This window comes from Serinus canaria, chromosome 4, assembly GCF_022539315.1.
Source record: "Serinus canaria isolate serCan28SL12 chromosome 4, serCan2020, whole genome shotgun sequence".
NCBI classification, from domain to species: Eukaryota; Metazoa; Chordata; class Aves; order Passeriformes; family Fringillidae; genus Serinus; species Serinus canaria.
This window is the reverse complement of record NC_066317.1, coordinates 15,660,614-15,675,905: the sequence shown is the minus strand read 5'-3', so window position 1 is coordinate 15,675,905 and position 15,292 is coordinate 15,660,614. Positions and strand designations below refer to the sequence as shown.

General features: G+C 41.6%; 1 protein-coding gene across 5 annotated transcripts in view; it reads left to right on the top strand.

The window, feature by feature from the left end:
* The window catches only part of ARHGAP24 (Rho GTPase activating protein 24), a 184,471-nt gene extending 169,481 nt beyond the window's left edge, over positions 1–14,990 (top strand). For 3 of the 5 annotated variants that reach the window (XM_009101336.4, XM_050973934.1, XM_009101337.4), the window contains 5 exons: positions 5,172–5,304; positions 6,082–6,155; positions 6,570–6,691; positions 9,246–10,317; positions 12,490–14,990. In XM_009101336.4, coding sequence (XP_009099584.1) covers positions 5,172–5,304; positions 6,082–6,155; positions 6,570–6,691; positions 9,246–10,317; positions 12,490–12,733 — 1,645 coding nt within the window. In that variant the 3' untranslated portion in view covers positions 12,734–14,990. The remainder of the gene's footprint in view (positions 1–5,171; positions 5,305–6,081; positions 6,156–6,569; positions 6,692–9,245; positions 10,318–12,489) is intronic. The other 2 variants (XM_018926877.3, XM_018926879.3) reach the window with 1 other exon arrangement.
* The last annotated feature ends 302 nt before the right edge of the window (positions 14,991–15,292 follow it).

The following is a 15,292-nucleotide window of genomic DNA, read 5'->3' as shown; positions in this document are numbered from 1 at the left end:
AGGGCCATGGTCACCTTCAAGAAAGGATGACATTTTGTTATCATGTGCAATGTCTGAGAAGAGTGGTTTTTTTCCAGCATTCTTGGAAAAAATGGGTTGCAAAATTGGTGGCTTTCTCTTCTAGTAAATGAGAACAGGTAGGTTATTTGTTGTGGATTTCCATGTTTTTACATATGCTTGCAATCCCTGAAAAATATTGGAGAAACTTAACAGTTTTTCTGAACACTCTATCAAGAGCAAATAATTACCAGTCTATTCAGTGGAGCTTTTTCCTAGAGGAAACCCAGCTGTTTCTTAGACCTCTGCCCACCGTACATGAAAGCACTTGTGTCTCTTTAAGGATCTGTATTTTTTGAAGTAATTTTTAACATCCTTCCCCATAGAGTTTGTCTTTTTCCTTGTCCTAAATTGCTGTTCCTTGTCCTTCATTGCTGTTTTTGAAGCCTTTATAAACCTGCCTAAATTGACTGCTGTTACAATTACTGCAGTTGGTACCTAACTTGGAAATAGAGTCTGCCACTCTTCACTATTCCTTGTGGACTGTGGAAAGTAGCATGCTTTGTAAAAATAGTGAGCACGAGGATCAAGGAGCAGGATAGGTTTGGTTTGTTTCTCTGTCTAAACCGAAAAACAAGAATAGAAACCAGTTGTTAACTTATACTAGAGCCACACTGGTAAATGCTTTCATATATGCTTCACAAGGTGTAGGCAGAATTTAATCTGGTACTTAAATGAGGCACAGAACTGCTTGTACTAGATCTCTACATTATGTAGGAAAATTATATAGAGTAATGCTTTGAAAATACCCACATAGAGGAAGAAAAATCACATAGCACATTAAGTTAACCTGACCTTTGAATTTCTGGAGCAAAGCCTGTCTCCCAAAATCGGTCAAACTGGTACACAAACTGTAATGTTCTCCTTTGTTTTATTACCAGGACTCCTAAATTGAATTATAGCCTCACAGCTTATTGTTCCCTACTGTTTGTTCTTCATGCAAACTGTTTATGTGCCATCATGATCAAGAGCTATTTTTGGCAGGGCATTAATCTTTTTGTAATGTGACCTTGCCTTGTTAATACTTCCTCTCGGAGAGTTTATGAGGGGCTTGTTGGCTTTGTGCTTGGAGCGCTGACTGCAGCTCTCTGAGCACGCTGTCTGCTGCTCTGAGTGTGAGGCTTGTGCCTGGATTTCTGGTGACCTGCTGGGCTTCAGGCTTATTGTTTATGGTAGAGACAGTGAAAAACTCCAGGGAGTGTAATCGGTCTGACAGCCACTTCCACGGTGTCTGTGGTATCACAAAGGAAAGTGCTGTCAAAACAGCAACGCCATGGGAGATATTAATGACAAAGTTCAGATGAATGGGGCTTTGAATATGATGACTAAGGAGAGGCTGGGACACGTTTGCATTTGTCATGCCCGTGCATGAACAGTGCTGGAGTGGGGGCATGCTCCTTTGGAAATGCCACCATGAATGCAGTATTAATATTTCGGTGAGATAAGTCATCTTTCTCAGAACACCCACCACAACATGCCAAAATAGCTGTTCCTCAGCTTGCTGCTGCTTTTTATGTTACATTAAACTCCCCACTTTGTGCTTCGTCATTCCCATTTCAAGCTTGTAATTGTGCACTTGGAGAAAGTTAATGAGAGTTGCTCCAATTTAGATAACAGAGTATTTTCTGCCAGAATTGACATCCTGTGTTTTAATAAAAATTAATGAATACTTCTAATCATGTTAATTATGAACGTGTAATCATAAAACACTTTGCTATTACTCAGTCAGATAGCAAAAGAAATACGATGATAGGTATAATCATTAAATTTCTGTAGCTGTAATGATTCTGGGATGTAGGCAAGGACAGTGCTCAAGGGGGAGATTCTGCCCTGTCTTAAGCTAATCAGTTGTAACTGGAAAAAGACAATGAGGAAAAGGTCTTCCATAGGCCTGCAAAGATCCATGTTTTAAAAACTACACCAGTTATCCTCAAGGCAGAGATCTAAGTGCTGTTGTTTGACTTAGACTGTCGATGGAACACTGTAGACTAAGAAGGGAAATAAATGCTCCCAGCCCTCCAGTTCAGCACTTGTTTGAAACTTACAGCTGTCCTCTGTGGCTGAAAAGTGTTTAGTGGTATTTGTGGACTAAAACACCCAAAACACAGATGCGTTAGGACTGGAGTCTGCCATTTTAAAATTTTCCCTTGTAATTTAAAGCAAAAAGTGAAACAAATAATGCTACCTTGCAAGGTCTAAACAAGTGTCAGATTCTGAGAGACAGTCTTTTAATTACATTATTTATAAAAATACCGACTTTTTTTTACCCTCAGTTACACTTAAGAAAGTTACTAGCTTTTGTCTAAATGTTGATAAAGCAGAATTTAAAAATCCAGTTCTTAAGGAGCTTGGCAAGTAGTATATTTGTGTATGCAGGCTGTGTTTATTTTGTTTGGGCTGCCCAAATCTGTATGGTAATATCTGCACAGATAGATTAAATCTTAACAAGTGGTCCAATACCATTAAGGGAAAAAAATAACAAATGTTCCAAAATCTTACTTTGCAACCCCACCATCTCGTGGCAGTCCGTGGTATTGCCAGAGAAAATAAGGATTGGAAGATTAGTTTAAAATATTTTATATATGTTTCTGTCTGCTGATTGCGACCTGGGTTTCTAATCCCATCTTCTAAAACACCTTTCTGTATACTTGTAAGTACAGCATATGCTTCAGGAAGTTAATTTGAGAGCAACACTTCGCAATTTCCTTCCTCCTCAGCATCCTGCCTCGCCATTTCTCCCTCAGTTCTTCCATGGTAGACCCACAATTTTTGGCACTCAGCTTACCTCTCGCAGTGATACCCTAACAGTACTTCACACCCAAAAAAGAAAGTTTAGAAATTGCATTAGTTTTCAAGGCTTCTGTCCCCTTCTTCAGCCTTTTTTATCCTTCAGCTGCTGTGCCCTCTAGGAACAAGTATTCCACAGCAAGGAGTGGAGTGAAAGTATTCTCACATGCTACAGGAAGCATGATCCTGGCAGTACAAAGAAGGGAAGATGTTTCTGTGTAATCCCCTTACTGAGAGACCTGTGTGCCGTCTTCTAGTTGTTCTTCAGTAATTTCCCTCGCTTAACCTGCTTGATTATTGTATTTTGGAAAGACCTCTCCAGTTTTATGCAAATAGACTCTGTAAAGAGGTGGTTAAGTCCTTCAGCAAGGTGTGAGGAGTTTCCTGGTTTAAATAGGAAAAGCAGGAATAATGAAATCTTCAGAAAGACGATCAATGCTGAGTTGAGATTAGAGCAGAAAGGTTAGAGGCCAAATCTGAGCTAGCATTTGAAATCTCATTAAAGACTACAATCATACCTAGTTTCATGCTAGTATTCCCCACATTTTATATATGTATTCAAAAAGTGTGGGGGGTAGACAAACACTGGTTTGAATTCCAGCCACTCTACAACAGAGGGTTGCAATCAAGAGATTAGAATTTGAACTTTAAAAATGTGGGTTTGCATTAGTGTTTTACAGAGTTTGTCTAGAAAACTCTTTTTGGAATTTGGGCTGGGAATTATTAGTGTTGGAATTAGAAATGTTTTCTGCACATTCATTTTGAGGAGTTTGGTGGTGGTGAACATTAAAACATATACAGTGCTTTATCATCTCTCTATTTCTGACCTACCATACCACATTTCTCTAAGGCTGTTCCCACCATTCCTGTTAAGATTTAACTTAGCAAAAGCCGTTACTGTTTTAACAGATTATTCCAAAATAATGATTAACATACCTCTAGCAAAGCTTAAGTGCATCAAATACCAATACCCTTTGAGACACTGTGAGTTTAAAAAAATACTCCTTGTGTGTCTTCAAAGTCTTCTAAGAAAAAGAGAATACATAATAATGCACATTGTGGGCATGTGTGCCTTTCCTCTTTCTTATTAATGAAATGAGCAAAATTTAGTGCCCCCATCTGTGATTTTTCAGAAATCGGGGGAAAGATAGCAGCTTGCAGTACAATTCTTTATCTGAACCAGGGAAAGCATGTAGAACATTCCAGTAATGATTTGAATAAATGCCTGAGTAGCTAAACCCAGGGATGGAGCCAGACATAATGCAGGAGAGATTTCTTCATGCTAACTTGTGCCTTAAATCTAATTTCTACTTACTTATTTTTAGATAAGTACTGCTAAGTTAACAAGAGTGTAATTTACACACCACAGAAACATTGAAGCAAATGTGATTGCGTTGTCTGAACTTGTGGTTGTGATCTTTCTCCCTGTGTTACTTCTAGTGTGCCTGATAAACAGCTGAGGCTCCTACTAACTGTATCCAAAAACCCCTTAAATTTCTGCAAATGCAGTTATGGGAAGCACATGTTGTATCAGGCCTTTGACTGCTGGCCCTGTAATGTTACCTGTTCTACAAGCATTCAGACATTTTCTGTTTGGTGCCTCAGCTTACTTATTTGGTAATAAGCTGTACTAAGGACAGAGCTAAAACTCATTTCCCAGGGGTTTGTGGTTCTGAGTGTAAAATTTATCCAGGTTTTCAGTGTAAGAGTACAGCTATAAGGCATAGTAGTCGTTTAGTGGGATCCCATAGGAAAAAGATGCATGTCAGGGAAAGAGCTGCAATTCCAGCAGGTAGATTTCAACTAAATGCCTGTGGTATATATGGTTTCCTTTAAAACCTGCTTCTTGAATAGTGGTGACAGAGGATGTGGTGATAAAATGGAACTGAGACACACTGGGCGTGTTTTGCGAGCTGGGGCCATCTCTAGTAGGAGAAAAATTCCCAGTGTGTAAATGCCTTGTTTCTAGCTCAGGTGAAAATGAAAAGTGTCATTTAGGATGATTTTTGCATGTCTGAAGGGAGATGCTTGTCAACAAGAGGCAGGATCTATCTCCTCTATACCTGTCTCTGCAAACAGGGCCTTATGTGTAATTATTTATGGTAATAAATCAGTAGAGTTGATGGACATTTGCCTGTGGGTATCCTGAGTTCTTTATAGGACAAAAAAATCCAACAAAAACCAGATTACAGGTAGGATTTGTAAATGTATATATTGCTGATGAGTAAAATGTGGGGTGGCAGTGGAAAAGTGGCAGGTTTTAGCTTGTCAGTCTCACAGTATCATCCTGATTCACATTAATGACTTCTTGTATTCCACCCCAACAGCAACACAGATGTGCACACTGTGGCTTCACTGCTCAAGCTGTACCTAAGGGAACTCCCAGAACCAGTTGTACCATATGCAAAATATGAAGATTTTCTTTCCTGTGCCAAAATGCTCAGCAAGGAGGAAGAAACGGTGAGTTGGTAACTCAAGAAAAGTGAAATGAAAGGCTGTTCCAGTTTTCAGGAGGAGAGAAGCTGGGGGTTGTCCTAATTTAAATGAGCAGCTATTAATTGAAGCAGGTTTTGTATGAAAATTCTTGCCACCTGGGTCCTTGGAAGTTCTAAATAAAAGTGTGTAGCATAACCTTAGCTGCATTTATTGCATGTCTCTGAATCCAGTTCAAGTAAACATCATTGTAAACATCAATAGCTTCCATTTTGCATGGAAGAGATGTATATTTTCATGTATATTTTGCATGGAAGAGATGTATATTTTCATGGAACTGTAAGAGAAAGGGTCTTGATGGTTGCTGTTCAACTCTTGCTGTTAAATCAGGTGTTATTTATTAGTAATAATCTATTATGGACCAGAACTGGGTAAAATAACCAAGTAGTTTCTTGTAGGAAATGCCAGCTAGTTCAAACCAGAACTGTTAGCCTTGTTATCAGCAGGAGGAATGGAGCTGCTGGTCAAAAAAAGAAAGAGTGAAAGAAAAAGAAAAGATATGATGAAACCAAGATATTTATTTTCTTCTTTATTTTTTCCCTGAGTTAATCCATGTTAGCATAATCCAAAATGGGTTCTACAAGCTGTTTGTTCCTGATCATAACCTGTATTTAATTCTGCACTTTCAGTAGCATGTCTGTTGTCTTGTAATTGGAATTGCTGACTTTTTTTTTTTAAAATCTCTGATAAATTATTAAAAAACTGTGCCTACTCACTCTTTATTTTTCCTTAAACCTCTTAAAGGGCCTGAAGGAACTGGTGAAGCAAGTGAAGAGCCTGCCAGCTGTCAATTACAATCTGCTGAAATACATCTGTAGGTAAGTGTTCTTGCAAGACTATCACAATGGTATTTATAAGTGTGAGCTGACAGACAGACCTGTCTGTCTGTGTGCCCCGAAGGAAAAACATTACTCACACTTGGGGGAGTGGAGAACTCAAGTGAAGGTACTAAAATGGTAGGTTTACTGCATGACTAATTTGTAATTTGCTCTATGAAGATTGTGACTTGTCTTTCATAAGCAGGCAAGGAGTGCAAGAAAGTAGAAGTGAATATATTCTATTCTCTTGATAGGACCTTGTTTTTCCCATTTCTAACTGCAGTTATTGGCTTTGTTTGCATTTGGAATGCAATACTTAAACTATGTTAAGAAGCAAACACATGATTTGACTTTTTTTTTTTCCCCTAATCTTCCTCCTTACATGTTCCTTAAGGACCTCTTTCTTCCCCACAGATTCCTTGATGAAGTGCAGTCGTATTCAGGTGTAAACAAAATGAGTGTACAAAACCTGGCTACAGTTTTTGGGCCCAACATCCTGCGCCCCAAAGTGGAAGATCCTCTGACTATCATGGAAGGTGAGCTTACTGTACATAACTTGTAAGAGAAAAGAAGAAATTTCTTTAGGTTTATTGCTAGCACATACCAGTCTGTGCAGTAACTTCCATATATCTGTTATATAGAGACAGAAATTTTCAACCTGAATGAGCTTTTGGGTTAAATCTTGCAAGTTAGTGTGAAAGGTGCTGAAACATGCAGCATTGCAAACAGACTTTGCATGAGATTGTTCTGCCTTGGCAGCTTCACTAAACATGGACCTTCTCTCTCAAAAATTCCTGCAAGCATGGCATGTTCTTACTCAGCACATGGAGTTGAATGCAGTTAATATTTCACCTGTGGTTCTTGAGGACAAGGAGGAGCTCAGGTTCCCACTGCAGTGACCCGTGTAGAACCCCCACAAGGCAGCTGTACATTGCATGCCTTCCTGAACAGCAGGAATCAGTTTACCAGATGGATTGCATGCTCTCATTTACAGCCATGTTCAGCTGTAGCATTTTGCTGTTATTAAGACAAAAATATGGATGTGACAGTGTCCTCCCATGACTGACTTCCTTCTAGTCTTAGTCTTTGTAAGTTTAACTCTGCATGAAGTACATGATGCCTTTTCTGCCATCAAACATGTTTTGTTTAATATGTAGGATTTGCTCAGCTTTCTTGAAAATTAGGGCTGTACACAAACTGTACACTGAAAATTCAAAAAATGCAGTTTTCTTAGTTTATTTGATACTATATGGAATTTTTTCACTTTCCCTGTGAGTATAATGCTTTTTCTCTTCCGAGATACAGTTCCCTCTATACTTTGTTAATTCACTTATTTTTCTGAAGCCTTACTTTTTCTCCTCCTTCTTTTTAATTCTTATGACAATGACCGAGTTGTTGTGAACAGAAACATGGCATTTCCAAATCATGTATGAAATCTGTGAATACTGTCTGGAGCAGCTCTCCAGCCTGCTTCTCAACAGCCCTAGAATTAAAATGATGGTGTCTGTTGCAGGAAACAGGATGGATACTACATTCTCTGTGGGAAAACACATAACACTTTTTTAAATCTTGAGAAGTGGGTTTGATTAAATAGATTCATGACCTCTTCTAAGCATTACTGTAAGATTTGACATAAGACAGTGCTGATTTGCAATTGGGCTACACATATTTAAATGTATTGGGACTTTGAACAAAGACTACACATTGATTGGTGCTCATGGCCACCCTTCATCATTTCTCTTTGCCTTTTGGAAGATACAGAGTGCTTTTCTTGCACAATCATTCAAAATAAAACATGCAGCTCTGGGAAATCATATCTTTATGATGGGGATCAGGATTTGGTTTTGTTCGATTCAGCAGAGATTTCTTTCAGAATTCCAGCCACAGGGAAATTTTTTTCCTGTCAAATGAAGTCATAAAAGTTGCCTGAGGACAAAGCAATCTTTGTAGTAAAGTTCTGCACACAACAGGTAATATTCTGAGAAGGAATGCAGCTAAGTGTGCCAGTGGATTAGCTGAGTGAATTTTCCTGCTGCCTAGTTCTAAAGTATCATTTTGCCTCAGCAAACAAACAAGTGAGAACAACTAAAAAAGATACTGAGTACCCACATTGAATTGACTCTTGGTATGTGTATTTTAAAAGGGTGGGATATAAAATCCAGAGTATTTTAGAGAAATTGATGTGAAATTACTTTTGCACAGTGGGAATTTATTGATTAGAAAAGCACAGCATGATTCTCAAAGCTTTTTAGCAGTTTAAAAATGAGGTGATTATTATAACTACCTTGACCTTGTTCCTGAAATATTCTTAATAAACCATAATGAGGGTCTGCTTAGCAAAATAGAGTTACACATCTTTATCATTCCAAGTCCTCTTCTAAATGCTAGTGTGTAAATTACAGTGCAGTCAAGTGGTGTGCACACCAAGGGGCTGTTCTTTTAGAGTACAGGTGGCCATCTATTACATGAAGCAGCAAGCTGTTGTCCTGCATTACTTCCATAGTGTGCTATAATGTGGCATAGTTCTTTGGCTGTGTTTAACCAGCCATGGAGTGGTAAATACGTTCACATTAAATTAATTCTGTCTCATTACTGCTCTGTTTTGCTTCTGAAGACTAAAACGTCTGTTCCAGCAGTGCAAATCCCTTGCCTGCCCATTTGCTGTTAAACTATCAGACATAAGTGCTGTGCCAGAATGAGACTTTGGTTTTACAACATTCACCACCTTAAGTGAAAAGCCATCACTTAGGATGATGTTACCATGTTCTGCTCATTATCTCCTCCTGTGGTCTTCATGGGATGCAGTTACTGTCACACTAACAGCTTCTTTGCAAATGTTCCCATTGTTTTTAAGGGGGTCTGTGAGGCCTTGCTGGCTTGGTGTCATGGAAGAAAGAGATCGTGCTGATGTGGTCCTGTAGCCAAGAGGCACTTCAGCCTTGTTAAACATTCAGGGTGTTACACAGATGGCTGCATTGTGTCAATAAGCTGAATGTTTGCTAAGTATTTGTGGAATCTGGGAGATAAAATATATTTATGCCTTAAATAAAACAGGCCATTCACAACCATGTGCTTGATGTCCCCTTTCAGGTACAGTAGTAGTCCAGCAGCTCATGTCAGTGATGATTAGCAAACATGAAGAGCTGTTTCCCAAGGATGTTGACCCTCAGATGGGACCTGAGGTGTGCAACAACAACAATGAAATTCCAAAGAAAACCACTGCAGGGCAGCTACAGAACAAAGAGAACAACAATACCAAGGAGACGGCAGTGAGGCGCTGCTCGTGGGACACACCCGAGTCTCCCCAAAGGGGAAGCATGGACTGTGAGTCTCCAACTGCTCTGCCAGGCAGCAAGACAAACAGCCCCAGGAACAGCATCCAGAAACCAGATGTCACCAGGAGCCCGCCACTCATGGTGAAAAAAAATCCTGCTTTTAATAAAGGTAGCGGCATAGTCACCAACGGGTCCTTCAGCAGCTCTGTGGAGGGCCCGGAGAAGAGCCAGGCGGTCCCAAACTGCTCCCTGCAAGCCAGGAGAACGTCGTCCCTGAAAGGGCCGGTGACCAAGATGGGCACCCACAGCGTGCAGAACGGCGGGGTGCGCATGGGCGTGTCCAGCACGGACGGGCATGGCAACAGCCTCGGCAGCCGCAGCCCGGGCTGGGCGCCCAATGGCTACGTCACCCTGAGGGACAACAAGCAGAGGGAGCCATCGGTGGCCGAGTCAGGCCAGCACAACAGGCTTTCCACCTATGACAATGTCCACCAGCAGTTCTCCATGGTGAACTCTGATGACAAACAGAGTGTGGACAGTGCCACCTGGTCCACGTCCTCGTGTGAAATATCCCTCCCTGAGCACTCCAACTCCTGTCGCTCATCCACCACCACCTGCCCTGAGCAGGACTTTTATGCGGGTAACTTCGAAGACTCTGTGCTGGATGGGCCACCCCATGAAGAGCTCTCTAACCCGGGTGACTATGAGAACAAAAGTGACAGGAGGAGTGTGGGGGGCCACAGCAGCCGAGCCACCAGCAGCAGCGATAACAGTGAAACATTTGTGCCCAACAGTACCAACAACCACAGTGCTTTGCACAGCCTGGTGTCCAGCTTGAAGCAAGAAATGGCCAAGCAAAAAATAGAATATGAGACAAGGATAAAAAGGTAAGATGGTTTGGCACTCTACCATCTGACTGCCTTTTGCAGAGTAAATCCGAATTCTTCCTCTTGTGAATTCACTAGCTGCTGTCACTGCTGTGTCACTCACTAGGTGCTTGCCAGTGGTTTGTCATCTTTCAGTGTTGACATTGCTTCAGTGATACTGTGATCCAGAGGAGTTTTTTCCAGAGCAGTTGTTTGCCATGGTTGTGACATGTTATCCTGTTGGCGTCAAAAGTAAAGCCAGAACCTTGTGAGTGTCTGTATAAAATCTAGTTAACAAAATCAGTAGCCTCTCACAGTGTTTCCATTATCTCATGCCTGTTCTTGAAAGAAAGGCAACTGAGTGTCACCTTTCAGCGAAAGCAATGTTGTGGCATATTCCACTTCTAGTTTTTGGGGACTGGGGAGACTGCTGTACTCCTTTGCAGTCCTCATTCCTCTTAAGAAAGTGCAGCATCTGGGAGTTGCCTCTGCTCATTGTCCTGTCTTTGCTCCGCTGCTGAGCCTTTCCTTCAAAGCTCAAACCTGTTAAAAGAGGGCAAGGGAGGGAGGAGGGTGTATTTATCTACAGATAGTGCAGGCTCTGCTCACACAGAGCAAGGTTGCTGGGGTGGGTGGTTGTAGAGGTCAGTGAATAACCTCAGAGTCTGGGCTTAGCATTAATTAATGCACTCAGCAGTGCGGAGCTGAATGTGCTCTCTTTGTTATAAAGGTTCTTCAGTTGAGCTGTTCAGGACTTCCTGTTCTCACCTCTGTTACACAGCAGCTCTATGCACTGATACCTCTGGCACAGCAAGTCAGATCACAGTGTGAGAGCTGCTGGCAGCAGCAGCTGCCAGTCGAAGTGCAGCACACAGAGTGTTGAAGTCTTTCACGTGCATCACTCTTTCCAGCGTAGTGTGCAGTGCAGTGAAGCACTTCATTTACAGTTTCATATGTGTGCTGACTGCATTTAGTACCACTAACATCATAGGAGGGCTTGGAATGGACCTTAAAGATCATGCAGTTCCAACCCCCTGCCATGGGCAGGCACGCCTCCCACAAGACCAAATTGCTCAGAGGCCCATCCATCCTGGCTTTGAGTACTGCCGGGGATGGGGCATCCACAGCTTCTCTGGGTAAGCTGTGCCAGTGCCTCAGCACCATCACAGTAAAGAATTTCTTCCAGGCATCTCATCTAAAACTACTCTCTCCCAGTCTGAAGCCATTCCCTGTTGTCCTATCACTATACCTGATGAAGGGTCCCTCTGGCTTCCCTGTAGGCTCCCTTCAGATAGTGGAAGGTTGCAATGAGATCTCCATACAACCTTCCCTTCACCAGGCTGAACAGTCCAAACTTCCTCAGCATGTCGTTGTAGAGGAGGTGTCCCAGTCCCGTTATCAACTTTGTGGCCTCCTCTGGACCTGCTCCAACAGGCCCATGTCCTTCTTATGCTGAGGGCACCAGAGCTGGACACTCCAGGTGGGGTCTCAGAGCAGAGCAGAGGGGCAGAATCCCCTCCCTCACCCTGCTGCCCTTACTGCTTTGGATGCAGCCCAGGATCCAACTGGCTTTCTGGGATGTGGGCACACATGGCCAGCTCATGTTGACTTTTTCATCAACCATCGCTCCCAAGTCCTCAGCAGGGCTGGTCTCAGGCTCTTCTCTGCCCAGCCTGTAGGTGTGCCTGGGGTTGGTGTAGGACCTTGCTTCATGACAGCCATATTTGCAGATATATGCACGTCCATATTGGCAAATAAATACAGCAGGCAGGTCAGCTGAAGAAAGGAGATTAGCAGTGAAACAAAGGCATTTGGGGCACTATTCGACCTTGTAGCTAACACTACTACAACTAGCAGCAGCTGGTGTCAACACTTCAGGAAGTAAAGGGAATAGTTAGCCTAATTCTGGAGAATTAGATGGAGCTGTTTCCTTCTGTGCCTTTTGCTGTTCAAAGGCTTTTTCTAAATGAGCTACCAAAGAGACAAAGGTATTTTTTTAACAAACTGCCAAAGAGTTTGCCCTGTGAGAACAGTTCATGGATGAAGCCATGGTTTGTAGACACGCCAATCAGAAATTCAGTCTAAGCTTTAGAAATGAGAAGACGTGTATGAATTTGTTGGTGTTATGTGTTTCTGCTTGAGTGAGTGAGGAGTGCTGCTCAGGACCTGTCTGCTTTTATTTCCTTCATGCAGCCTGGAGCAGAGAAATCTCACCCTGGAGACTGAAATGATGGCCCTGCACGAAGAGCTGGATCAAGAGCGGAAGAAGTTCACAATGGTAGAAATCAAAATGCGTAACGCAGAGCGGGCGAAGGAGGATGCAGAGAAGAGGAATGATATGTTGCAGAAGGAAATGGAGCAGTTTTTCTCTACTTTTGGGGAATTGACAGTGGAGTCTCGCAGACCAGAAAGAGGCAACACCATCTGGATCCAGTGAGCTGTGGAAGCATAGGCTGTGGGACTTGAGGAAGGGCTTGGGGGTATTATACTGTATCAGGTGGCTGGTCACCTGTCTGAGGCTAGTACTCAACAAAATGTTACAAACCCTTGAAGGAGGAAATCATACATACATTAAGCAGTCATATCTACAGTGTGTACTTACCAAGTTATACTCTTTGAATGCTTCATGAGACTACTGTCAAGTGTTACAACTGGATATGTGTATATAAATTTAAAAACCACCTTATAGCAAGAGATGTATCTGAAGAAATATTTTAATGCAAGTCTTGTATTTAAACTGTTAAATTGAGATGTTGTTGCAATCAAGCTTTATATAAAGGCTTTTCTCCCTTGCACTTAACATAATAAGCTATTTTTGGCATTGTGTTACCATCAGCTTATTTTGTATATCAAATGGGTTTTTTTTGTTTTTGTTTTGTTACCCCTTTTGCTGGGGAGTGAAGATAAACAGATATGTTAAGGTAAATGTGTGGATGGTTAGCCCTGATTTGCGTCGCTTCCAAATGTAGCAGGATTGAGAAACTGAAGTATGACTGAAGTATGCCACAGGAAAAATAAAGCAATACTGCTTTCACAGAATTGATGGCCAGGGGACCAAGTTCTAGGGCACCCCATTGTTAAATAACAAGTGAGGATATGAAGTTAGCCTGGACTGGGGACAGTGACAGAGGGGTAAACAGCTGCTTGGGAACAAAGAACTGCTTGCTGTTTGGGAGCAAAGATGAGTGACCGAATAAGAAGTTGGGGAAAGGGGGACTTAAGGAGAAGTTCATCACATGACCAGAGTTTTTGGTGTAACTTTAAGAAGCCCTGTGCCTCATCACTGCAGTTTAGAGCAGGGATATAAATCAGTTATTCACACCATATTTGCATCTGACTTACCTCTGCACTCTGGGTGAAGGTAAGTCCTTTTTGTAGTGCTGGTGAAGGCTCACACAGGGAGGTTTAACTGGGGATTCTGGTAACCTTATCGGTGTGATGGGTATAAAAAAAAATAATAAAATAAATGTCCATGGTAGAAGCTACTGGGGCAGCTGGCAACAAATAGTAAATAAGGAAGAAAACACACCAACATATTCACCACTTGTATTTACAGTGTATATTAACAAGTTATCACACTGTCATGAATGCTTCAAGAGATTATTGTCAAGTGTTACAACTGTGAAAGTTCCAGGCTCTCGGCATCACCAGGGGAGCACCTAGAGGGAACAGCCTGGAGCGTCACAGCAGGCAGAGTGCCAGTGGAAAAGAAACAGCAGAGCCATCCTGTAAATTAATAACTTGTTTGGCATCTTTAAACACAGTAAGTATAACCTGTATTTTCTACACCATGTTAAGGATGTTTGGTTTTAACTTAGGGTTTAGGGCTGCAAGCAGTACTATTAGGGAGGGTTGTTGAGACATCTTGGCTTCCCTCTAGTGTCTCTTAAATATATTGCAATTAGTTTTTAATTCCAGCTGAAAAAGAATGATTTAGGTGCCTTCAAAGAACCTTCTTCGTTATAGTATGGATATTAAACAAGTATTAATTGGGTGTGGGAATTAAACTGGGAAGCAAACTGGGAAGTTTTAAATTTCAGAGAAATATAGAGCATTACATGTGGTATTAGTGGACACATTGTTTGTGTGTGGTGAGGTTCAAAGTCCTGTCAGGGCAGCTGCTGTATTGATTGCTGTGAACATGTCCAGTGCAGCTACAATCTGTGTATAAATTGGGAAAAATCAGACAGGGAGAGATCAATGTATGAGTTGCATGTTTTACATCAGTTAGCAGCAATCACAACGTGTAGCCACAATGGTGAGAGAAGGAAACAGATTCCTATGTTAATTCTGTTTTTTTAAATTGGATGAGAGACCTTGATAACTGATGCAGTAGGCTTCACAATTTTAGCAGTATCTGACATCTGTTGACATGATATCAAAGTCTTTGAGATAAGTATTTTCTTAACTGGAATTCCTTTATTTACAGTAGATGTACACAGTAGTGAATGCTTCTATAAAACCTTGTGTTAGGCAAGATTTGTCTGTTTGTTTGAAGCTTACCTTCATGTTTCAAAAGGTATTTCATACAGTTCCTCAAAGAATGTTCAAATACCAGTTACATGGCTAAGTACTGACACCCAAATTTCCTGCTTTGAAGTCCAGAACAAGACTTCACTGTCTTGCAGAAGTCATCTATGCAGAGGGGGAACTTAAGCAGGCACAGCAAACTTAGAAAATACCATTGACAGCAGATGTCCATTCCCATCATGGTCCATCCAAAGTACCCCACTCCACCTGTGAGATTGCGGCAGCATTTAGGCTCTGGTGATAAAGTTTATTTATGTCCTTTAAATAGTCATCTTCATGCTCCTGTTCTTGTCCTAGTTCTTCAAAAGCACAAAGTCCTTGATGTTTCTTATGTTGAGAATCTAACACTGGCCACTTCTCAGCTGGATACTACCATTCCCAGGTGGCCCACAACTCATGTGCTGCTCTGTTCCCTTCAGCATGTCCAGCTTGTGTGTGAAGTGACCTGCTGGGGAGGGTGTGCTGA